Here is a 25,328-nt window from a genome sequence, read left to right as displayed (position 1 = left end):
CTCTTCTGTGAGCTATAGTACACACACACACACACACACACACACACACACACACAGACAGAGAGAGAGAGAGACAGAGAGAGACAGAGACACAAAGAGATACACAGAGAGAGAGAGAACATGTGCCCTCTCCGCACAAATGATAAGTAGGTAGGTAGGTAGGTAGGTAGGTAGATAGATAGGTAGATAGATAGATAGATAGATAGATAGGATGGATAGATAACTATAATGAATGGGTTTGAAAGTTTTAAGAGAGAAGGTGCTAAACTTTCACACCATGGCGTCACTCCTCAGAATCCCTCAGTGGAGTAACTCTCAGACATTCAAGATCCTTCCCTGTCTCCTAATTGTTCCATGTTTTTAGCCTTAGTTTTTTTCCTGTACTTATTTTCTTTCTCCTCTCTCTCCTCAGTTTCTGCTCACCTTTCTGACATATACTTATAACTATATTGAGTTAGAAAATTCTTCAAAAATGCATATATTGAATGCAAGAAGTATCTTAAAAAATTTAAAACTAAGGTTAATGTTCCTTTAAAATGACACAAATTCCTCTTCATCTGTAAGGCTCGTTGGTACTTAGCAGACCCCCTTCCTGGGGGGTCCCCTGGTTGTTCTCTGCTGTAAAAGGTGAATTTTATGGCGCCTCTTACAGCCGCAGGGAAATCCTACAAGGCAGCCCTAAAAGCTTTGCCAAACCTCAGTTTCCCCATCTCAAAGTTGACGGCAATTCCAATTAGCATAGCACAAGTCCACCAGCTGACCTTTCCTCAAAACCACACCAGACACCAGAGTCCATGCAGAAAAGGCAGAGGGCGTGTGGTTCAGAGCAGTACAGGAGGCCAATGTGTCCACAAACTGGGCCAACTGGGAGGCTGTGAATGGAGAGGAAGCTTCATCTTGTAGAGTGGGGTCATTCAAAGTCTTCCTGGAGTCTGCCACATTAGAGCCATGGTCACCCTTTAAAAACAACATTGCCATTTTCTTAGTAAAGCAAACGAGGCCCCCAGGTGACTTGGGAAATGGTCTGCATATTTCCTTCATTGATTTATAACCACTACCACACCTGTGGCTTCTTGGCCCCGCTAAGCTTCAGTCGTTCTGATTGTGTGTGTGTGTGTGTGTGTGTGTGTGTGTGTGTGTGTGTGTGCACCAGCCTGTTGCAAGCATGTGCTCCCCACAGCCCAGAATGGCTGGCATCTGTTAGAGGACATCCCTGGAGAGCTCTGATTCAGCGGCATTCTGTGAGTTCATTAGCGACTGTGGTCTCCATCGGCTGCCATTTACAGGGTCCAGCTGTGAGGGTGGTGCTTCTCCCTGCAGGATGGCTGAGGAGAGATCTGCCACATGATGGTTAATATCGACTGGCTGCTTGACAGGACCTAGATTTGCCTAGGAGTGGAAAAGCTTTGTGGAGGGAGGCAGTTTATGTAAAGCAAACCTTAAGCGGACTTTGGGGCTTTGGTGACTGAAGGGAAACCCTACACTACAGATCCTTGGGCAGAATGAACTGCAGTACCTGAGGCAAATGTAAACCACACACTGTTTACATTAGTTACTTCTAAGCCACTTTGGCAAAATAGTGCACTCAACAACTTATGGGAGACAATCTTTATTTAAGATAAAGGTTTCAATCCATCCTCCTGGGGGGTGGGGCATGGAAAAACAACTTCGTCCATATTTCAATGATCAGAAAACATTGAAGCCAGAGCCAAGACATAACTTTCCAAGGGTGGCCCCTAGTAACCTGCTGGCACCAGCCAGGGCTATCTCCTATAAGACTCTTTGTCTTAAAGGTGACACCCACCAGGGAACAAGGCTCATAATAGGAGTATATGAGGGATATTCTAGACTCGAAGTGCAACAGGCACACCTCCCTTCTCCTTCTGTCCCCCCTCTGCCCCAGAAAGTGTCTCACCAAGTTGCCCAGGCTATCCTCAAACTAGCAATCCCCCTGCCTCAGTCCCTGAAGATGGGATTACAGGCAAGAGTCATCCAACACAGCTCCCCACCCCCACCCCCATTTGAGGAACGTGGGAAAAGGAAGTTCAAGGGGAGAAAGGAGAGACTAATGGGAAAATTCGTGAACATTGAAATGACAGGGGCAGGAACCCCACACATGAAGTGAGGTCCACCATACAGCCACTTCCCGGAGCTCCGTGGGTGGAGCGAGCCTTAGTGATCCAAAAGAGATCACCGTGAGCCTCTTCAGGATCGAGCCAGCCTTTCCATCTCTGCACCATATCTGAGCACGGAGGATATGGACATCTAAGCTGGATGCCAGGGACACTTAGGGGAGCCACACAGTAACCTTGTGAGGATGGGGCAGCATCCTTTCCGGGCTGCGAGACAGAGAAGGTCTAGGGAACACACAGCAAAGAGGAGTCACTGTCCCAGAACGAACTCGGGTTGCCAGGCATGTGGTTGCCGGGTGACCAGCTGGCTGTTTACCGCAGGGCTGAGCCGAGCCACCGCGCCGGGGCTCGGGGCTCGCATCACCAACCATGGCTTTCCGTAGCGCGGGCACACTAATGACCGAATTCAATGCCGCCTTCGTGCCCCCAGCCCTCATGCCCGGGTAAGCCACCAGGCCCCCTGACACACCTGAGCTTGTGGTCAGAGCCCTCCTCCTCTCTTCTGCACACACCTGCCAGAACGCCGAGGCTCCGCCCTCCAGATCTGGGGACTTCAAGGAACCTCACCTGCCCAATGTTTCTTTCTTGGCTTTCAAGGCCTTTCTGCTGTAACAACAGTCTGGCAGGTGGTGGGGCTGGAGAAGTGGAAGGCTGAGAATTAGCCCACCTGCTATGGGTGAGGCCAGACTGAGGGAGAAAGAGACTATGAAAATGTGTGTGTTTGGAGCAAGCAGCTTGGTTAAAAGCTGCTTGGAAGAAGTAATCTGAGGGGGAGCTGGGAGTGCTTGGCTTTCCAGGAAGGAGGAATTGACGCTGGGTGGGCGTGCCTAGCAGAATCTGGCAGGGCAGTATGTGACAGTTGGTAGTGTACACTATCCACCTGATTTTTATATATACTTCTGCAAACTCAGCAGGCTGCAAGATGAAAGCCACCAGCATCGACAGAACACAGTTTATCTTACATAAAATTCTAGTTGTTTTCCTGCAGAAGAAGCAGGGCATGGAGGGGCTCTCGTGTTACCATCGTTTTCAGGAACAGTGAATGTGGAAGTAGCTGCCCCCAGAGTCTGGGGCTCTAGTTTCCATCTGGCCTGTCTGCAGATGGGACCCATCAGACAAAGCTGGTTTACAAAGCATAGTAGTTTCCCAAAGGCAAGCCAGGCATTGTTGGATTAGCTGGCCATGGGGCTTGGCTATTCACTCCTTCACTTGGAAAAGATGTTGAATGCTCACGGGCATGTGCCAAGTGTTATAGGAACCCCGGGAAAGAAAGACAAAATTGGGGGGTTACCCTAGAGGGATCCCAGCCTTGCATTTAGATTTTCCTTACATTTGGGAGACAGTCTCATGGAGTTACCTGGGCTGACCTTGAGCTCAGGCTAGAGGCTAGGCTGTCCTTGAACTTTTGATGCTCCTGCCTCGGCCTCCCATCAGGCCTGGCTCCAGTTTAGTTCTAAGATTTAGGTCAAATTCATCTTTGGGGACAAGGCCAGCAGTGGTTTTTCCACTTTCTAGCTGTCTGTCATGAGGTATGGTTTTATACATTGATCTTTTTTTTTCTTACCCCTCCACAGCAGTGGGTCTCAACTTGTAGGTCTCAATCCCTTTGGGAGGTGTCAAATGACTCTTTCATAGGGGTCATATGTCAGACACTGCAAATCAGATATTTACATTATGATTTGTGACAGTAGCAAAATTATAGTTAGAAAATAGCAACAAAATATTTTTATGGTGTGGGGGGTCACCACAACATGAGGGGCTGCATTGAAGGGTTGCAGAGTTAGGAAGTTGAGAACCAGAACTCCACAGGCTTTCATTGGAAGAGCTTCTTCTGCCAAACCCGTTGATTCTTTGCTGTCTCCCAGCCAAGCCCTGGTGTGCCAGCAGCTCTATCCCACCATTCTTTCACACTAGAAGCTTTGGAGGCTGTAATTTCAGGGTAACCCTCATGGTGCTCTCTAAACACACTGATTGTCTATGGTTCCCATGATGCCTTTAGAAATAGTAAAGACAATGAATGGGCCATAAAGGAGGCTTCAAGCCTGGCCTCGGCTAGGCAGTGCCGCTGAGCCATGTCTGCTGCTTGCTGTCAAGACCTTGCTGGTAGAGATATGCTTTCCTTAAAGGTCTCCTCAGCCAGGAATGAATCAGGACATCTGGTGTTTCTACTTCCTCAGTGGCAATCCCGTGAACATAATGAAAGACTCCAGGATCCCCTACCTGACTTAGATAATTATTATTTTTTTTCTGTTCTTTCTCAAACATTAATCACAGATTTGAAAGAACAGCCAGTCTCTTCTGACACTTAAATCATCCCCATTGTGGATTTATCTCCAGGCAGAGAGTATTTGGGTTGCTTGGGACCACCCAGAACTGACAGCCCACCTCCCTGCTGTTTCAGATGTGGGCACGGAGGTCATGGGGGTCTATGCATGATGTCCTGCTGGTGACTGCAGAGAGCTGGGCTGCAGTCAGGTCTCTGTGCCCAGCAGTAACACCAGGACCCTCCGGCCAAGCGTGTGCTGAGCCCTCCCTGCCCTTTATGAGCTCCTCTGTAGAAAGGTTTCTGTAGGCTCACTGGAGAAAGGAACTTGATGATCTGAGTTCAATCCCTGGGACCCACGTGGTGGAAGGAGAAGAGAACCCACTCCTCTGGAAAGTTGTCCTCTGACCTCCACACACAGGTCACAGCCCATACAGCAATGTCCCCTAAAAAAATAATAAATAAAAAGCTCTTCATAGCAACCAAGAGGAGGATCGAGTATCTTGCCCAGAGCCACTCAACAAGACCTCTTGGCTTTAATATTCTGCTTTATCCCAGTCTCTACGCTGAGCCCTCGTGAAGCACAGCGCGGTTCCCCCTACTCAGCAGGGCGGGGGCAGAGAGACAGCCACCAGAGTCAGCCTGCCTGGGTTTGAGTTCCAGTCTTGTCATTGCTTTACCTTTGACAAGCTCTTTCTCCCCGCCCTGCTCTACTTAGCTGTTTAGTACACGAAAACAATGGTGTGCAGCTTAAAGAAAGGAAATCATCCAGTGTGTGCAAAGCCCTATGCTTAGTAACTGTTATCTGTTATTGTTAGTTAGGCCACTACTGTGTTTCAAGCCTGAAGCTCTGGGGGCTTGGGAGGCAGCACTAGATGAAAATGATGGTGGTGGTGATGATGATGATGGTGGTGATGATGATGGTGGTGGTGGTGATGGTGGTGGTGGTGGTGGTGGTGGTGATGACCACTGTGTTCAGGTAGCCATCAAGATGGCCTGTTTTGTTTCTTGCTGTTCCTAAGTAACACATTGTCTAGAAACCTTTTGTAGATAATATCTGTATATACATAGCCCACTATCTGTATATACCCTGTCACACTTACCAGGCAAAAAACTCTTGAGTCCAAGGCCCTGGAACCATAAGCCTTTTGAAGGTACAAGACCGGTCCCTGTGAGAGTCTGCCCCCTGCCTGGAGGTCAGCCCGGGTGACACCTTTCCTGGGTCTCTACCTCCATCCACACTTTGTGCATATTCACGCATGCCCAGCCTGCTTCTTGAAGCTCACACAGGAGGATTTGTACTGTTTATCTGGATCTGTGGCAGAAACTCTCCCTGGTTGTTCGTTTCCAGATGTCAGTGTAGCAGCTGTGAAGCTAGGTATGTGATGGCACACCACGACACAGGACGTGGACATCCAGCAAGTTCAGTTAACAAAGTCCAACCACAGTCTGAAATTAAGAATGGAAAATTCCAGAGCTAAATAATTCATAAGCTTTAAATAACTTTAATTATAGTGTGTTGTTGTAATTGTCCCATTATCCCATTAGTTATGGTTAATCTTTTGAACACAGTTCGAAGTTAAACTTCATCATGAGTTCGTAGGTGCAGAAAGAAAGTGAAGAGCAGGAGATAAATACCTGGAGGTCTCTTGGCAAATAAATCCTCCTTGAAGAGGGAGCCGTCTGGGTCCTCCCTGTAAAATCTAACAGAAGCAAAAGAGCATAGACAATATGGTCAGAGAGTGATGGTTTTCGCACACTTACTTAGTTCATTTTTCATATGATTTATTTAATTGCAACCTTAAGTAACTCAATTATTTATACTAGCTATTTATTCATTTATCTTTGAATACTAGCTTTAAAATAACAGACATTTTGGAAATTTTAGCAACCGTTCTTCTGAGGCCAGCCTGAGCAGCAACCCATTCCCTGCACCTGCCAGCTCTCTGGGGCCTGTGGCTTCATGGGCGAGGTTCAGGAGGTGGGAAAGAGCAGACAATAGGGTTGGGCAGAGCTTGGGGGATGCTGCCTCCGAGGTGGGTCACTCCTTCTGGAGTATAAAGCAAGGGCCATCTCAGCTGCATGTGCGCGCGTCACTGCTAGATTCTCTGAGAGCTTTGGTTTGTGTTTTTCTGTGGGCCACGCATAGAGGTTCCAATGACATTGGTCAGGCTAAATACAAGGATGAAGTTTTTCAACCTTCCCAGGTGATTCCAGTGTGGAGGACCTCTGCAAAGGGGCAAGAGGTAGCCTAATCATTTTGAAAGAGGCATCTCCTGGTGTGGGACCTTCCTTTTGGTGTTTGGTGCCCTTCCTGTGTGTTTGACTTCTGATAGCTCCTGCCTTGGGCTGCAGGTTCTGACTGAGGCTCACAGGCAGCCATCTTCTGTCAATCTCAGCCCAGCTGCATGAGCAGGTGGCACCACAGCTGCACGAGCAGGTGGCACCACAGCTGCACGAGCAGGTGGCACAAGGCATTCAAACACCAGACTGTAAGGTCCCACTCTCCTCCTGCTCTAGATTCTGCCCCTTAAGGAAGTCCCACCTCAGCATTCGCTTCCATGATGGAAATCTGTTCTATTGCAAGGACCTTCTTCCAGGGTGGTCCTTCACTTCGCTCAGCACCTCTGCTCCAAAGCTATTTCCTCATCCTCCCTGGCTGCTCAGAGAGCTGGGGTAATTCTTAAGTGGCCAATAACTCTCGCACAAGGCTGAGCATTAAGGAACTCCTGAGAACAGTGTGTCAGGAGCCTGGAAACCTGGGCTTCCTATCAGGTTCTCCTCCCTTCCTGGAGAAAGATGGGCTCTTCAAAATTTGACCCCCCAAAATATTTACAGATCACCTACTGGGCGGGAATGGCAGGACCACAAACAGAAGTAGAAAGACTATTCCAAGGGTTCAGACCCTTTCAAATACAATAGAATGTGCACAGGTCAGTCACCCTAAGCATGAGACTAGGTGAGCACGGCCTAGAGATAAATCACCAGAGGCTTCTTGGAAGTGAAGGTTGGGAATACAGCTAACGACAGAGCACTTCCTAGCATGCATGGAGCCCTGTGTTCATTCATAGCATTGTTTAAGAAAAAGAGTATACTTGACACAGCCGAGAAAGGCATTCCATACACAGGCTCACACCTTGGGAACTTGCCCCCCCTCCCCGCCCCCCAGAAGCTGGCCTGCTTTGTTCTTAATTCCACAGGCAGTGGGGAGCCTCACAGGTCTGCCAGGGCGTGGGATGGGGTGGGAGGACGCCATCAATATTGTCCTCAGTGGAAGGTATAGAACAAGAGGCTGCATGTCGAATGGGAACACGCCAAATGTAGCAAGTTAATTAGTTAATAAGGCTGCTCGAGGGATCCCTGATGCTCATGGTAATTAATTTTAATGTCAGCTATGGGGCCAGCCAGTGCTCTTAAGAGGCAGGAATAGGATTGCTCCCTGCACACAGTGATCCGCAATGGGCCTTAGAATCCATCTGTGGTCCTGGCCCAAAAGCTCTGCTCAGCATTTCCTAGCTAGTGTGTCAGGTAGATGGAGAAACACAGGTCTAGATGAGAGACCGGGACAGAAGAAGGGGGGTCAGTAGGAGATGAGCATGTGCCATAGTTCGATGCCCTGTATAAAACCTCTTATTCCCCTCAGTCACAGGGCAACAGAAGGCTCTATTGTGGCATCCTGTGGGGTCTGCTGAAAGCCCACACATCCAGGTGCAGCCAAGGGACACAAGCCTAGCTTCTTGATGTGTCCATTGGGCACTAAATAATGAGACTGTGTGCACAGGCATACACCTGGCAGAGCTGAGAACTCAGAAGGGAAGCCAGGCAGAGCTTGGGAGAGTTGCGGAGGAGGGGCTTCTATTCTATTGAGATGCAAATATCTTGGCATTCAGAGAGGGTGGGAAGGCAGGGAGCAGAAGAGGAGGAGCATGCAGGGAGCTTGGGGGTGTCAAGAGAAGTCATAAGAACAAGTCTCATTTCCACTGTTCTTTTCTTCTGAAGAGCCCGGTGTCCTGTGGGTGGGATGCTTCATGTGCTCCAAAAATCTGAACTTCTTTTAAAACAGGCTGGGGACATTGTGCCCCCAGTGATCTGGACTTCTGGTCCTCCCGTGTGCATGTATTGATGCTGGGGCTGGGGCTTGGGAAGAACACGGAGGTAGACATTTGCTGTCTTAGTTTGCTTTCTCTTGCTGTGATAAAACACTGACCAGAACCGGCTTGGGAAGGAAAAGGTTTGTTTGCCTTACAGGTCCAGTCACAGTCCATCACTGAGGGAAGCCAAGACAGGAACTCAAGCAGGGGCAGGAGCCTGGAGGCAGGAAGTGAAGCAAAGACCATGGAGAAACTCCGCTTATTGGCTTTCTCCCTATAGCTTGCTCAGTCTGCTTTCCTTTATGACCCAGGATGGCCTGTCCTGGGCGGCATATCCCTCATCAATCACTCATTAAAAAAATACTCCCACAGGCAAGCTGATGGAGGCATTCTCTCAGTTGGAGTTCCCTCTTCCCAGATGACTAGCTGTGTCAACCAGGATGTGTGTGGACTTGAGTCTGAGTGTAAGGATGATAAGGCCAATGGCAAACATTCACACCCGGTACAGGGTGAGGTCAGGGGCCTCTTCCCAATGGAGTACAAGTGCTGGCTCTTCCCAATGGAGTACAAGGCAAATGCCCTGGTGGGCGGAAGATCAGCCCTGCAGAGGGAGGAGCTACTGATAGCCTCAGAAGCTGTGTGCACCTCTGCTAGGCCTGGGTGTCTAGAGGGCAGTGAGTAATGGTGGAGAAGATTGCTCTGACCTGGACACGGGCTACAGCAAGGCTGTGGGGGGAGGATGGGTGGGGAGGGGAGGGAAGTTGGGGCAGGACTTGATTGAAGAGAGACTCTAGGAGAATTGATATTGTCCTGGTGTGAGCATAGCTGTGCTAGAGAGGAAGGCAGAGTGAAAGATTTGGGGAGTATATGAACAGGATTGAGGGAGATCTGTGTGCAAGTGATAGAGAAGAAACAGCAACCGCTGTTTTCTGTGTGGGGTGGTGTTAACAAGGGCAGGATTCTCTAACACCGGGCAGAAGGGGTGGAGTAGTTGGGGCTGGAGATGGATCCAGGCATCATCAGTAAATGAGAGATGGAAGTCTTTCATGGTGAGGTTTCCCCAAAGGAGTCAGCCTTTGAAAATAGAACCATGGGTGATACCAAGATAAGTCGTGACCAGAGCTGATCCAACCCCCTGCTTTGTGGTTCTCCTAAAGCCAAGCCCTTCTCCCAACTCCCACAGGAAACTCCTCCACAGAGATCTGCCACTGCCCACCCACTGGAGTGGGCCTTCCTTCCCGGCCTTTCATAAGAATCCTGACCATAATCCAACTTGAGTTGGAGCTGGTCTTTGTTAATTACCAACACGGCACAGCAGGCAGGACGCAACCTCATGATGCCATGACTTCTGCCTGAGAGTTGGAGCTTATGGTCCCCATCCATGGCCTAGCATTGTGTCACCACACAGTGGGTACACAGATAAATGACTTTTAACTCTCTCTGTCTCTCCTGCTCTGCCTCTCTCTTAGATGCATCTACAAAGAAGAAATCAGGGAATCTTCTCAAATCCAACACCCAAGTTACCATTTGGTGAACTCTACCTTAGGTCCGAAAAAAGAGACAGAAAAAGGAGACAGATGTGAAGTCATATAAAATCAATTTTATAAAAAAATACAATCAGACCCTATTTGCTATTTCAAAATGAAAGTGTGAAATTTAATCTCACTAGAATGTAAGGGAAGGAAACTGAAATAAAAGGCAGGAACTTTAGACTAGGCAGACTTTAGATAAATGTCATCTCATCAGAAAAAGATATTAATCCCTCAGAGATCCTTGGGTGTGGGGGCAGGTCAGGGAGAAAGCACCCAGCAAAGGCTGAGAGAGTCATGGTGCCATGTGCTTTCAATGGCATTTCCATCTTCAGTGTCACGAGTTGACTGCTAAGAGACATTCTTAGTGCGCCCCCACCTCCCCTCCACCCACCTTTCGATTTTTTGGTTGCTCAAGTTATTTTTACCTTGACAGGTTTTATAACATTAGCTTCTTCTCCGCACGCAGCGCTCACCTGGCTGCTATTCCTAGCTGTGCTCTTAAGTAGGTTGGAGAGCAGCCGCCCTCGATCTCACAGAAGCTCTCCTCAACTGAGTTCTGTTTTCCCTTTGAACCACCTTTTGGTTGGCAGAGTTTTGTCACTGAACACTTCTTTTAGGGAGAGCCTGTGAGTATTTTCTACATTTTTCAGGCAGGGAAGGAATGGCTGGCCACTTGGCTGGGGTGACAGTCTCAGGTCATGCTCCCTATAGAGTGTGCCCTACAATCCACGCTTCCTCCACTTGTTCCTTTAGTGGTGTGGTGTGGTGTCTTAGGGTTTCTATAGCTACGAAGAGACACCATGGCTACAACAACTCTTATTTTAAAAAAATTCAGTTGGTTCTGGTTTATTGTTCAGAGGTTCAGTCCATTGTCATCACGTTAGGAAGCATGGCGGGGGTGTGCAGGCAGACATGGTGCTGGAGAATAGATGAGACTTCTACATCTGGACCAGAGGCAGCAGGAAGATAGGATAAAGCAGTGGGGGTACCTTTGGCAGGTCTGGCAGATGTGCTGGTAAGATATCATGCCAGGTCTGATGCAGAAGGTTTATTGGAGGTGGGGGTGGGGGCAAAAGGCTGTCTTGGAATGGTGACAAGAGGGAGGGAGCAGGAGACAGAGAGAAAGAAGAAGACAGCAGAACTATCTGCGGTGGCTAGGACCTTTTAAGGGTGGCGCACATTTCTACGAAACTGGTAGGACAGTGGAAATGTGCTGCACCTGGGAAGGGCAATGACACACGAGCTGAGTTGCTGGAAGGCAGCTTGGTTTAGCTCACCTGATTTACAACACAGAGAATGAGCCACTGGGCCTGGCTTGAGCTTCTGAAACCTCAAAGCCCACTCCCAGTGACACACTTCTTCCAACAAGGCCACTCCCCATGAGCCTATGGAGACCATTTTCATTCAAACTACCACATGTGATGTGTGTGTGTGGAGGGCTTTAAACATTTTTATTACATGTATTTATTTAATGTATCCGCATGTCCATGCACACATATGTAAGTGCTGCTGCATATATGTGGGGGACCAGTGGAAGTTTGTCCTCTCCCTCAGTTGTGTGGGTTCTGAGCGTTAAACTCAGGTTGTCAGGCTTGGTGGCATGTGCCTTTGCTGAGCCATCTCACTGGCTCTCCACAGTATTTTTTGGGGCGGAGTCTCATTGAACCTGGAGCTCTCCAGTTGTCTGGACTCTCATACCCAGTGTCTAACTTTGCAGCTTATTGAATCTGTACTTTAGGAGGTTTCCTGTACAGCATGAAACTCTGCTTCTGCTTCTCAGAGTTGCTTCTTCCCAAACACGGATCATCATTGGTCCAAATGTAGCAGAGGGGCCATGTGAGTCAAAGACACCGGGTCGCCCTGGATGGCCTTGATCAAAGCAGTAGCGATTTAGGATTCAGAGGTGGGATAGAGGGGGCACTGAGAGAGGTCAGGGAAAGCAAGAGTTGGAAAAATAAAGACAGAAGCTCTGAGACATTTCTCAGAGACAGAAATGAAAGAAGAGAAAGGGTAGGATGCAAGAGGCAACAAAGTCTCCTGTCGACCAGGGCACATCTCTCCACACAGAGAAGAAGTGAGGAGAGGAGGAGACACTGAAGATGGCATGGAGGAAGGTCAACTGTGCACATCATCCCTGTTGAAGACACAGAAGACACTGCTGAGAGAAACAGATGAGACAAGAAAGGTGGACTCCAGCTCAAGGAGGGGCAAGCCATGGTACAGAGGACTCTGTCTTCTGAAAATGACAAAGTGGGCCACCCATGCTCCCATGAGAGGGCAACAAAGACTCCTGAGCTCTCAGTCTCTATATCAGAGGGGACATGGTGGTCAGCAGGATGTCCAGGAGGATCCAGAAGAAAGGGCTCTGAAGGGAAGAGAAAAGTATCAGGAGCCCATGAAGTTAAGGAACAGAGCAAAGGGGCTGGAGAGAGACCTGTGAATCCAGTGATGGGGTCCCTACCTCAGCCTCCTCTGTGGCTACTTTACTTCCTCTGACCCAGGCAGCATTCTTGCTACCAGATCCCAAGCTCACTGGTGGGAGGGACAACACGAGGAGCCAGAGGGGCTTGAGATATTTCACGACAACAGAAATCAACCAACAGCTCTGTCACCCAACATGATTTTCTTGCCTTTTCTTTCCCTGAAGCCATGGGGATGGAAATAATTTGTTACTACCTAATTCTAGGCCTGCACCTGTTGGTAAGCAGGCAGAGGTTCAAGGGAGCCTCTGGAGACACAGGACCCTTGGGGCAAGATGAGTGTCCAAAACGTAGGAACAGACAAACTATAATTCCTTGTGCTGTCAGGGCTTCTCTGGGATTGTCCTGGTGTGTGGGAGGACACCAACTCTCATGGAGGGTAGCTGTCTTAAGGCATATATACGAGTCCCTGAAACACGGACACTGACATTCTGGTGCTTGTTAATGTACGGCCAACTGTGCCCATCACCACCGCTGCTGTACACTCTCTGCTCATCTTTTTTATCTGTTTAATAAACAGTTTATTTTCTCCTCGTGCATGCTGTGCCAGGCTGCTTATTGAAGAACCAATAACTCAGATAGGTAAAAACCCAACCCCATTCTGCATCTGAGAAGCTTGCCATCTGGTGGAGGGTGCAGAGAGTTGCAGTGATCTGAACAGCACAGAGAGAGATGCAGGTGATGGGGAGAATGTCAGGGTGCAAAGGCAACAGACAGCAATTCAGAGCTAGGAGAGGGAGAAGCGCTTAGGTGTAGGATTTGACAAGTCTCAAGGGACCATTTAACATTGTGAGGCAGAGCGTGGTAACAGGCATTTGGCAGTCAGGAGGTAGAAGAAGGAAGAGCTCTGAGTTTGAGGCCAGTTTGATCTATATAGTAAGTTCCAATCCAGCAGAGTTTACACAGTGAGACCCTTCCGCAAAATGAAATGGGGGAGGGACAGAGGGAGTGAAATGGACAGATTGACATCCTGATTGCAGGAGATACAGGATAAGAACCCAGGAAAAGGAGGAAGCAAAGGAGAGAGAACCCAGAGTGGGAGGGGACATGGCACTTATAGAACCACAGTGGCTCCATAGGCCTGGGACATCAGGTGGCCTTGAGGATGCAGGTGGACAGGGCTTTAACTGCCTTGCTAAGGATCTGATGCTGGGCAGTGCCATGCCTGGCCTGTGGGAGTGAATTCAAGGAAGAGAAGTTGGAGCACAGTGAGGAGAACAAGAAAGATGTTGTGACCTTAAGTCTCAGTGAAGAAGACAGAACCAAGCCTAATGGAGCAGATGGAGTGATGGGACCTAAGGGCTGGCTGGATATGAGGGATGGAGATGTCTGGTTTTTACCTGGGCAGGAAGAGAGAACTCTTTCAGCAGCTAAGGCAAGACTGTTGGGACAAGTAGGAGTGACAGGTCATACTCTGGAGAGACCCAAGGGAGATGTGTAGTGTGCAGCTTCATGCAGCACTCTGTGTTTGAAGAGAACTCCTAGGCTAGATTATGGTGAAGGCCATGGCCTGTGTGTCAGAACAGACCCCAAAAGAGCCCCAGCCTTTAAAAGATTGTGAAAGGGAATTGAAAGAAAGCTTAAGCAGTAAAGAAAACCATTAACAACAGAAAGCTTAAGCAGTAAAGGAATCCATCAACAACAGAAAGCTGATGTACACGTGATTAGACAAAGGGCAGCAAGCTCCAGCCATTGCAAGCTGAAGAACTCGTCAGCTTCGGCTACACGGTTCTGGCTTTATCAAAGGATAGATATACAGGAAAAGGGTTGTGGCATTTCCTTCTGCAGCTAAGGAAAGTCACTGAGGCCAGGTGTGTGTCATGGGTATCCCTGCACGGAAGTCCAGAGAGCCCATTGTGTGAAGCTATGAAAGTATAGCCTGGATTTTGTTGGAGACCCCGAGAAGTTAGAGATGCCAGAGCTTGGGATACCTACCAAGGAGAGCTGCTAACAGGGAGCAGAACCAGCCCAAGAGAAAAAAGTGTGAGCCATCAACAAAGCCAACATGGAGATACAGAATTTGGAGTTTGCCCTGCTGGTTTTAGGTCTTGCTTTGATCCAATATTTCCTCACTGTGCTCCTTTCCTTGATTTTGGAATGGTGATGTGTATTCTGTACCATTGTATGTTGAAAGTATGTGACTTTCTTTTTGCTTCTGATTTTACAGGGGGTTATTGTTAAGAGATTGCTTTAGTCTCAGTCTCAGGGACTTGAACTTTGTGCTTTTAAACACTGTTGAGACCGTGAAAGATTATGGGGACTTTTGAAGTTGGACTAAATGCATTTTGCATTGTGATATGGCTATGGTGAACAGAGTGGAATGTGGGAGCTTGAGTAAGAATGGCTCCCAAAGGCTCATAGATTTGAATTCTTAGTCATCCAGAGTGGAACTGTTTGAAAGGATTAGAAGAATTATTCCTTCTGGCCTGGGCCTAAGCACTGAGCAGATCCCAGGCAGCAGCTCTGTACCTAATCTCACAAAACCCAGAGGAAGCAGGTCTCCCAGGAGCTCTGACCCAGGAAGTATCTTAGGTAAGGAGACAGCAACACCCACCCCAAACAGGAAGTAACTGGGACCCACAGGGCAAGTAGCACTAAGGAGATACAGATGGCGAAAGGCAAGTGTATCAGCAGCCCAGGGTATTTGGCATCATTAGAACCTAGTTCTCCCACACTAGAAAGTCCTGAATTCCCCATATCACCAGGAAAGCAAGATTCATATTTAAAATCACTTCTAATGATGATGATAGAGGACTTTAAGAAGGACATAAATAACAGTCTCAAAGAAATTGAGGAGAACACAGGTAAACAGGTAGAAACCCTTAAAGAGGAAACACAGAAATCCCTTAAAGAATTACAAGAGAACACAACCAAACAGATGAAAGAATTGAACAAAACCATCCAGGACATAAAAATGGAAGTAGAAACAATCAAGAAATCACAAAGGGAGACTACCCTGGAGATTGAAAACCTAGGAAAGAAATCAGGAGTCATAGATGCAAGCATCACCAACAGAATACAAGAGATAGAAGAGAGAATCTCAGGCACAAAAGATACCATAGAAAATATTGACATAGCTGTCAAAGAAAACGCAAAATGCAAAAAGTTCTTAACACAAAACATCCAGGAAATCCAGGACACAATGAAAAGACCAAACCTAAGGATAATAGGTATAGAAGAGAGTGAAGATTCCCAATTTAAAGGGCCAGTAAATATCTTCAACAAAATTATAGAATGATTAACCTAAAGAATGAGATACCCATAAATGAGATGCCTACAGAAAACCAAATAGACTAGACCAGAAAAGAAATACCTCCCGTCACATAATAATCAAAACACCAAATGCACAAAACAAAGAATATTAAATGCAGTAAGGGAAAAAGGCCAAGTAACATATAAAGGCAGACCTATCAGAATGACACCATACTTCTCACCAGATACTATAAAAGTGAGAAGATCCTGGACAGATGTTATACAGATCCTAAGAGAACACAAATGCCAACCCAGGCTACTATACCTAGCAAAACTCTCAATTACCATAGATGGAGAAACCAAGATATTCCACAACAAAACCAAATTTACACAATATCTTTCCACAAAGCCAGCACTACAAAGGATAATAGCTGGAAAACTCCAATACAAGAAGGAAAATTATACCCTAGAAAGAGCAAGAAATCCTCTTCCAACAAATCCAAAAGAAGATAGCCACACAAACAATACCACCGCTTATAACAAAAATAACAGGAAGCAAAAATCTCCTCTCCTTAATATCTCTTAACATCAATGGACTCAATTCCCCAATAAAAAGACATAGGCTAATGGACTGGATACATAAACAGGACCCAGCATTTTGCTGCATACAGGAAACCCACCTCAGTGACAAAGACAGACTCTACCTTAGAAAAAAAGGCTGGAAAACAATTTTTCAAGCAAATGGTCCTAAGAAACAAGCTGGAGTAGCCATTCTAAAACCGCCAGCCTAAGAACACAAAGGGAGGGACTCATGGCTCCACCAGTATAGGTAGTTGAGGGTGGCCTTGTCAGGCATCAGTGGAAGTGGAGGGCCTTGGTGCCTGAAGGTTTGGATTCCCTAGAGTTGGGGAATTTGAGAGCTGGGAGGCGGGAATGGGAGGATGGTGGGAGCACACCCTAATAAAAATAGGAGGAGGAGGGATGGGATAAGGGGTTTTGGGGGGAATGGAAGGGGAGATAACATTGAAAGGTAAATAAATAAATTATCCAATTTAAAAAAAAACAGATAATGGGTCTGGCAATTGTAGTTGAGCAGTTGAGACTTTTTGCCAACAATTTATTATGGGGATTTCACATAATCCTCAAGGACAAGGTATTGTGGAAAAGGCCTATGGAACTTTAAAAAGATTGGTGAGACATACTGTTGCTGAGACAAAGAATGATGCCGACCTGTGAGCTTGCTGAGTGCCCTGACAAGGGTGACTGGGGAGCTGTATTGGACATATGTTCCTGACCCACCTTTGCTTGACTATATCCCAGATGGGACAAGCTACCTTGCCTCAAGTTTTTAGACCTTGTGGGATAGAGAATAGAAAAGAGAAATTATGTCTCTTGTATTCTTCTTAAAGGTGCCCAGCTTTTAGGACTCAATCAGGTACTGGTCTAGAAATCAATCCAATATTGGAAATAACAGTCTACTTTTGGAAGACTGTTTTGGGCTTTGTCAGAAACATTTAGAGGCTAGCTGTAGCTTGCTATGATGTTAGGATAGCAAGAGCTAATGTTGAGACAGGATCTGGATTTCAAACAAGGGTTATTGCATGTTTTAAGGCTCTTTTAAAGAGCTAAAATTGGTTTTGTCTCTTCTACAGCACTTATTGTAAGTTGCATTGACTGTATAATTTACAATTATGTTAGTGTGCTGAAACCTGGCATGTCTGTTATGGGGGTCTATCAACCAGCTTTTGTCTCACTGCCTTGAGTATTAGAAAACCTGGATTCAATGAAAAAAAGCTTGAAAGTGCTGGAAGAAGAGAGTTAGGCTTTATGTAGAAGCAAGAAGGTAGCAGGCTTGATTATTGCTGGTATAACAGCTTTAATTCCATTAATTGCTAGCACCACTGCTTCTGCAATAGCATTGACACAAGGGGTTAAAACAACTATTTTTGTTAACCATCTAGCAAAAAAATGTTACTAATGTATTGAGTATACACAAGGATTTATATAGGTATCTAGAACAATGAATGATGCTCTATAACCCATTCAAATTATCTGAAGGAGGTTCAGGGTTCAAGAGTTAGGAGCCATCCCCAGTGTCATGACAAATATCATTGGAGTAGTATTACTTTTGAAATTTACAATGATTGTCATTATAATTAGAAAAAAGTTTAAAGATACCTGTAGGATATTTGGCATAATCCTAACACCTCTCTGGGTGTATTGACTTTATATAGTGAGATTATGAATTTATTTATTTTTTTCCTTTTTTATTTTATATTTTATTTACATTTAAGATGCCATCCCCTTTCCACATTTCCCCTCCCTAGAACACCCCTGTCCCATGCCCCCCTTTCCTTTTTGCTTTTATACTATTTTTTAAAAATGTTAATCAAAGGATTTATAAGTTTGGTAATGCTCAATCAGAAGCGTAACCCAATACCCAACCTAGATATAAAAACTATCTTTGACTGGTGGAGACATGTGAACATCTGCCTCCATGCCCCCTCTCTCTTTCTCTCTCTCATCACCTAGCTTCTCCTCTTCTTCATCTTCTCTCCTTGTTCCATCTCTTCCTCTCAGTACTCCTTCCCACTTAGCTCCTCCTACATATCACTCTTCCTGTTAAAGTAGAACTTTTCTCTCAAAATACAATTAGAGCATACTTATTCCTAATTGTACCAGTGAGGTACAAGATAGTCCTAATACCCAGTCCATCATTCTGTTGACTAACCAGAACCTCTGTCATCTCTTCTAACTAAAACACTTACTTTTGATCCTGGCTTTTTGGCTTTAGAATGAATGTCAGCTGAAAACCATGAGATTATGAATTTAAAGAATGCTGCTCTGTTGACCTTTGATGCTGCAGATAATGCTGATAAAATTATCCATTGCCTAAGCTCAGTATTTCCATTATGGGCAAACCTCAGGAATGGCATATATAGCTTGATCAGGCTAGCCCTTCTTGTCTTGGAAATACTTTTATTCCTGCACATTGTGTTAAATCTTATCTTTAACAACATCAACATTTTGGCAGCCAAAGTACATGGCTTAAACCTGAAAATGGACCCCCAGACAGAGTTATTAAATTAACAGGCTGGCAAGCCAAGGATGAGTAATATTCTGCACAGAGCTTTGACAACCTAAGACAGAAATGCATTGCCTTTGATAATGCATATTCCATGATGGATAAGGAAGGCATTCTTGTCAGAACAACCTAAGACAGGCTCAGTCTTGTTAATGAAACAAAAAAGGGGGTGGGGTGGAGAGCCTTTGGGGCTGCTTAGCAAGAATCTGACATGGGCCAAGGACAAGGAAAAGGGCTGCTTGGCAGGAATATGACATTGGCCAAGGATAAGGAAGTAGGCTTCAAGCAGGAATCTAACATTAGACTAGAACAAAGAAGTAATTTCAGGTAGGAGTCTAAATCGTAGGCTACAACAAGGAAGTAATCTCAGGCAGGAATCTAAATATTAGGCCAGAACAAAGAAGTAATTTCAGGCAGGAGTCTAAATTTTAGACTAGAACAAGGAAGTAGGCTTCAGACATGAAAATGACCTTGGGCTAGGATAGGGAAGTAGGCTCAGATACTTTGGTCATGCTGATAAGCCTTTAGAAACAGTGATTATTGGAGTGTTCACGTAACTGGGTTTACTGCTTTTTCTTTGACTATTTGTGTTTATTGTATTTCTTGTTCCTTGACTATTTGCATTTATTGTATTGCTAGACCCTCAACCTAGAACTGACCTTAATAATGCATGTAATAAAAATGGTATAAAAGCATAAAGAAGAGGGAGTATAGGATAGGGGGTTCTAGGGAGGGAAAATGAGGAAAGGGCATGGTATCTGTATTGTAAATAAATAAAATATCCAATAAAAAAGGATTAGAAAGATTAGAAGGTGTGGCCTTGTTGGAGTAAGTGTGTCACTGGGTGTGGGCATTGGGTTTTAAAAGCCCACAGAGGAAGAGTGTTTCTTCCTTTGTCTATATATATAGACAAAGATATATATATATATATATATATATATATATATATATATATATATATATCTACATGCCATGCCACGATCCCTGCCATGAAGATAATGGGCTAACCTTCTGAAACTCTAAACAAGCCCCTAATTAAATGCTTCCTTTAATAAGAGGTGCCTTGGTCGTGGTGTCTCTTCACAGCCTTAGAACAGTGAGTGACTTAGACAGAGGTGGGCTGAGGGTCTGAGTTCAGTTGCCTAGCACCCACATAAAGTTTCCAATCCAAGTGTGGCAGGACACACCAGCAATGTGAGTACCTGGAGTCTGGATGGTACACAGTGCTCACTAGACAGCAAGTTTAACCATGTAAGCTCCAGATTCACTGAGAGACCCTGTCTCAAAAAGTCAAGTGGAGAGCAGTGGAAGAGCCCAAGAGCCACCTCTAGCCTCCACACATGTCTGCCTTCTATCTGTCTGTCATCTCTCTCCCTCTCTCCCCCACCCCCCTTGAATCGAGAAGGATGAAGAGACTCAAATGAATGGTCAGGGAAGTGGGTACAATCACAGAATAATCAAAAGTGCCATTTCCAGGATGGAGGGGAGAGATCCTCGGCGCTAACAGCAGGGAGGAGAATCAGACGCTGGAAGGCAAGGACTGGAGAGGAATAGTTTCTGTGCTGGCTGGAAAGCTTTGGTCTGTGTCTGACACTGCTGGGCATCCTTCCTCTGTTAGCTTCATGTAGCCAAGGCTCTCCCAACTCAGAAGGGGCTCAGAGTCTTCACTTTCACATCTTCTGTCCCTCTTACTGGGCCTCCTTGGCATCTAAAGAGTTGTTCAAGGGTGTTAGCATCACAGGGTCAAGGCCCCTGAGGCATGCGAATTAGCACCCTGTGAGGCCACGGTAATGTCAACCAGGAAACTAAAAGGAGTGAGAGGGCTCTGGGAGGAGTTGGAAGGTGGAGGGATAAAACTGACATAAATTCAGTACTCCTGCATGAAATTTCAAAAAGAATTTTTCATTAAAAAGCAAAACCAAAAATCCACCAACAACACAATTTTCACCTCAAAGGAGAGAAGAGAATTTATTGTAGAGCCAAATATGTGTGTCTATGGGCCTGGAATGCAGAGTTAAATTACCCCAAATTCTGTGTTCCAACGTGGTAACTGTTGGACGAAGCTTTTATAGTAACAGAACAAAGTCATAAATCAAGACACTTTAAAAATACTTTGGGGGAACATTGAGTAGGTGCTGGAAGCAAAGTTTCCTCTGTTATAGGCCCCACATACTATCTGACGACATTCTTACTTAGCCTTTTGGTTAGTAGAAAATAGGGTTTTAAGTTAATGCATTCAAAAGGGTTTTACCTATTAGTTACTGAATATTAGGTTAGACACAGAGTCGGACAAGATATAGCTGTTTAGGGGGATAGAGACAGTCTAAGACCGAATGCAATTAGGCTCAGGACTTGCAACATTCCAACTTTTCAGTCCTTGAGGTTTAATCAATGACTCGGCCTTGAAAACAGTTTAGTCGAAAGTGCAGTTTCTTTAGGGAACTTTTGTTCACAGGAACAAGACCTAGGCCCGTACTGCAGAAAACCGAGCTTTTTCACGGTGTTCACTAGTAAGCTCCATCAACTAACTCTCTCTCTCTCTCTCTCTCTCTCTCTCTCTCTCTCTCTCTCTCTCACACACACACACACACACACACACACACACACACACACACACACACACACACATCCACACACACGCACACACACATAATGAGATGACCACAGAAGACCATGGTCAGACAGAGCACCAGAATCTTCTGGCTGGACCCCGAAGAGCTCGAGGAGACACATACCTCTGATTTTCCTGTATCTGCTCACTGAGAGATGCATGGGTATTCTGATGTTTATAGGGGCCCAGAGGCCTGTTCGCGTGACCTTCCCCCAAGATGTAAGCATTCTGGTGCTCTTTAGGACTCCTTTCTCAGCCAGAGAGACATAGAGACCCTCAGTCGTCAAAGGCCTACCTGGGAACTAGCCATGGATGTCATGAGGTTGTATCTTCCTGCACACCCTCCCCGCTGTCCCTGCAGGTATAAAGGCCATGTCCCCGGTGTGGCTACCTCCTTTGGCTCCTCTTATGGCAACACCACCTACAAGTACTTCCAGGACCTCCGCCATGCAGGCTTGGAGAAGAGCTACGCACTCCTCAGTGGAGGCCGCTTTCCCACCATCTTCTCCCCTAACTCCTCCCTGGTGCTGTCTGATAACTCACAGAACTGGGATCGCTGGCTGCACCTGCCCACCTACAGCCGATTCAACCTAGACAACGGGCGCACCACTGAGCTCACTAACTTTTACAAGGTGAGCTGCCTGCGTAGTCCCTGCCTGGGAAGGCCTGTGTGGCTGGAGATGGGGTTTCCTTCTCAGAGTCTCAGGGGCAGAGGAGACTTTCCGTATTCCAGGATTTCTGCAGCTCTGTCTTGCTCACTCACAGCCAGCATAGCTGGGGGAACCTTCAGGGATGTCCCCTACCCCTTCCTTCTGCTCCCCGAAGTCTTTTGACTATATAGCTCCGTGGTAGAGTTTTTATTTCTCCGATAAAACACCACAACCAAAAGCAACTTGGGGCAGAAAGGATTTCTTCGGCTTACACTTCCACATCAAGGTCCACCACAGAAGGAAGTCAGGACAGGAGCGTAAGACAGGAACCTGGAGCCAGGAATCGGATCAGAAGCTGTGGGGAGATACTGCTTACTATCCTGTTCCCCATGGCAGCTCAGTCTCCTTTCTTACAACATCCAGGACCACCTACCAAAGGCAGTAACACCCACAATGGCCTAGGCTCTCAAATCAATCAGCAACCAAGAAAATGCCCCACAAGGGGACACTCTCTCAATGGAGGTTCCCCTTTCCCAAATGACTCTAGCATGTGTCAAGCTGACATAAAGCTAGCCAGCACGGGATACTTGCTTACATCTTACATGAAGAAAAGGCCAAAAACAAACCCCAGGAGAAATCATACACAAAGGGCTCCCTGAAGTTCCCCGGTACCCACTAACCCTCCACAGCCCCCATCCCTCTAAAAGCATGCCCCACTATATCAGACTGTCCACGATGGAGAGATGAAGATGGGGGAACCCAGGCATACACTCCCAGTGCTTTTGCTTCTCTGATTTAGCATGGTCATGCCCATCTGCTGTCCCCCTGAGGGAATGAGGGATTGTGCTCCCCCACCCCCACCCCCATGCTCCAGGAGCCCTAGTATCTTCTCAGCATCGTGTCTCACAAATACCCTTTCATTTAGGTAGGAAGGCCATAGACACTGCCTGGTGTCAGTGCAGGGGACTTGTCCTGAGTGAGGGAAGTTCCCCCAGGGCAGGAAGGGTAGATGGTCTCAGGCTCTGAGAAGCCATGGGGCTATGTCAGTGTGTCAGTGGCAGGCTTTCCTTCCATGTTGACTCACTGACACACCTGCTCCAGGAGTAAAGGAGAAGCAGAGCTTAGAGCATGCCTGTGTGGACATGGGTGTGCTTAGAGCATGCTTGTGTGAACAGTGTTTAGGCGTGCAGATGTTAAGCTGGGATTTCAGATTTCTTAGCAGCTTGGTCTCATTTACTCTCTGCATCAAAACTGCTGTGTGATCTCAATATCCCCGGTAGATGGGAGGAATGGACTCTACCAGGAACACTGGGGTCGGGGTGGGGCTGCTCCACCCTGGCCAGCTGTATCTGGGAACAGGTGGTACAGCGACAACCTGCTATGTGTTCTTTGTCGAGCTGTAGACAGTCCAACAGCAGCGGAAGTATTACCAAGACAAGACTGGAACGGTGTCCCGTGTTCCTTACTTTGTACTGCCTGTGAAGGAGCCGGACCGGTACCCTCTACCCACAGACCTGTGAGTGTCTCTCTCTTTCTCTCTGCTGTCAACAAACATACAGCCACAGGGCACCTATTTCTCCTCCAGCCCTGGAGCCATGACCCTGAGAAACAGTTAACCTAGCCAGTGGTGTCTGCCATTGCAGAGGATCCCAGGTCCAGCAGCGTTGGGGGTGGCGGGGAGGACACCCGAAACCTGAAAAACCTGCCCACTGCTTCCTCTCTGCCAAGGCCTTTCTCAAAGCTGCACCAGTCCTAACCTGGAGCCGCTGCTGCCCTCTGGTGGATGAATAGGACACTACAAGGACTAGGGATGGGTCACTGGCTTGCCGCTCATACCTCTCCTCCTCCTAGGGAACCCGGTCTGGGATGTGCAGGGAACCTATTCCCGCACCAGGGACTTAGAACTATCTTAAAAGTCTAACTAGCCAGGTTTCAGAAAGTAAGAAGAAGCCTTACAGCCCAGATCTGGCGTCTGCTTTGGGAGAGTCCTTCTGCCCACCCTCAGGAAAGATCTTTGCTCCCTCCAGCCACCAAAGCACAGGTTTCACATGTTTGTTCCCAGGGGCCTTATGGCTAGGGTAGGGAGGTGACCTGTGCCTGGGGTAGAGCCCAAAACTCGAAGCTTGTTTCTCACTGTCTCTTGAAACCCACCTGTCTCTGTCTGGGAGGGGCATGGACAGGTTTGGGTTTCTAACTTTGAACCCCTGCTTGCCTCAAAAGCCCCAGCCTCAGCATCCAGATGTAGATACAGCAGCTGTTCCCACACAGTGTGATACACTTTGCCGACATTGTCTCAGTGCCTCTAGAAGCACATCTCTGTAAGACAGATGGGTCTGGTGCGTAAGAAAGTAAACCAAGTTCAGTGCGGACCTCAGGAGCTTCTGCTAGGTTGCCTGGTGTTTGGAGACCCCGTCTGGGAAGAGACCTATGATTGCTGTGGTCAGCTCAGCCTTTGGGTTGACTGTCTCTCTCTCTCTTGAGGCAGTTCCAAGTCAGTGAGTCCCTTGAAACTGAGCTTTTCCTGGGGACAGGTCTCCTGACATCTTGTTATATGTGTCCCCTCTTGAATCTTCAGGTCCTTGTATCTCTTTATTCTCCAAATTACCCAGAAGTCTGCACTGCTGGCCGTGCCATGACTGATACGGATAGTTAATTTTAAGTGGCTGGGGAAGGTCAGTGGTTAGCTCTCTAGCCTTTCAGAGTTACAGCACCACCATCACAACCAACCACCACATGCACCATCCACCACCACCACCATCTCTACTACATCAGCAGCCAGCATCTCCTGTAATGGCTGAGTTACTCCTCGACTTGCACTAAGTGCCTTACACGCACAGCTTCATTTACTTCTCAGAACAAAGCAGCACTTCACTGTCCCGTGGGTTTGTTTCCAGCAGGAGACAGGACCAGAATCCAAGTCGCTTTTCTCCGAAGCCCTTGTTCACTCAGCAGACATCACTCTGCTGATGGCTGCAGGACCAAAAAGCTATAGTGGGCACATGGGGTTATGGGAAACATTCCTCCCCCTCCCCTGGGCACACTGCCTGACGACAGCTCATCCTTACCCTCAGGCCTCCTCTGAGCGAGAAGAGTAAGTGGAACCTTTTAAGAGTATCCCCTGACTACGTGAGGACCTACCAGACCTTCCCATCAGGGAAGAGAGTGTCCTCTCAAGAGCGGCAAAGGCGGGACTTTTACTTTGAGTTCAGAGCCTGAAACCAGGTGGCTGACACTAGGGAGCCTTGGCCTGACCAGGCTGGCTTGCTTGTAATAAAATCTTTAGCCACAGCCA

At 47.0% G+C, this 25,328-nt stretch overlaps 1 protein-coding gene and 1 long non-coding RNA gene across 2 annotated transcripts; one reads left to right on the top strand and one right to left on the bottom strand.

Moving 5' to 3' along the window:
• The first annotated feature begins 1,607 nt into the window (after positions 1-1,607).
• Cimip2c (ciliary microtubule inner protein 2C) lies at positions 1,608-25,328 on the top strand. Its single transcript, XM_034514624.2, has 4 exons — positions 1,608-2,575; positions 21,748-22,018; positions 23,440-23,552; positions 25,108-25,328. Exons 1-4 carry the CDS (start codon positions 2,502-2,504, stop codon positions 25,250-25,252), a joined length of 603 nt encoding a protein of 200 aa, XP_034370515.1. The 5' UTR covers positions 1,608-2,501; the 3' UTR covers positions 25,253-25,328.
• On the bottom strand, positions 4,503-6,100 carry LOC143443892 (uncharacterized). Its single transcript, XR_013113277.1, has 3 exons — positions 6,034-6,100; positions 5,499-5,844; positions 4,503-4,841 (listed from the first exon to the last, which is right to left on the bottom strand). It is a non-coding gene; the product is annotated as an uncharacterized LOC143443892 (long non-coding RNA).

Source organism: Arvicanthis niloticus, chromosome 11 (genome assembly GCF_011762505.2).
Source record: "Arvicanthis niloticus isolate mArvNil1 chromosome 11, mArvNil1.pat.X, whole genome shotgun sequence".
In the NCBI taxonomy this organism is placed as follows: Eukaryota; Metazoa; Chordata; class Mammalia; order Rodentia; family Muridae; genus Arvicanthis; species Arvicanthis niloticus.
The sequence above is the reverse complement of the archived record's forward strand: the minus strand, read 5'-3'. Positions and strand labels throughout refer to the sequence as shown.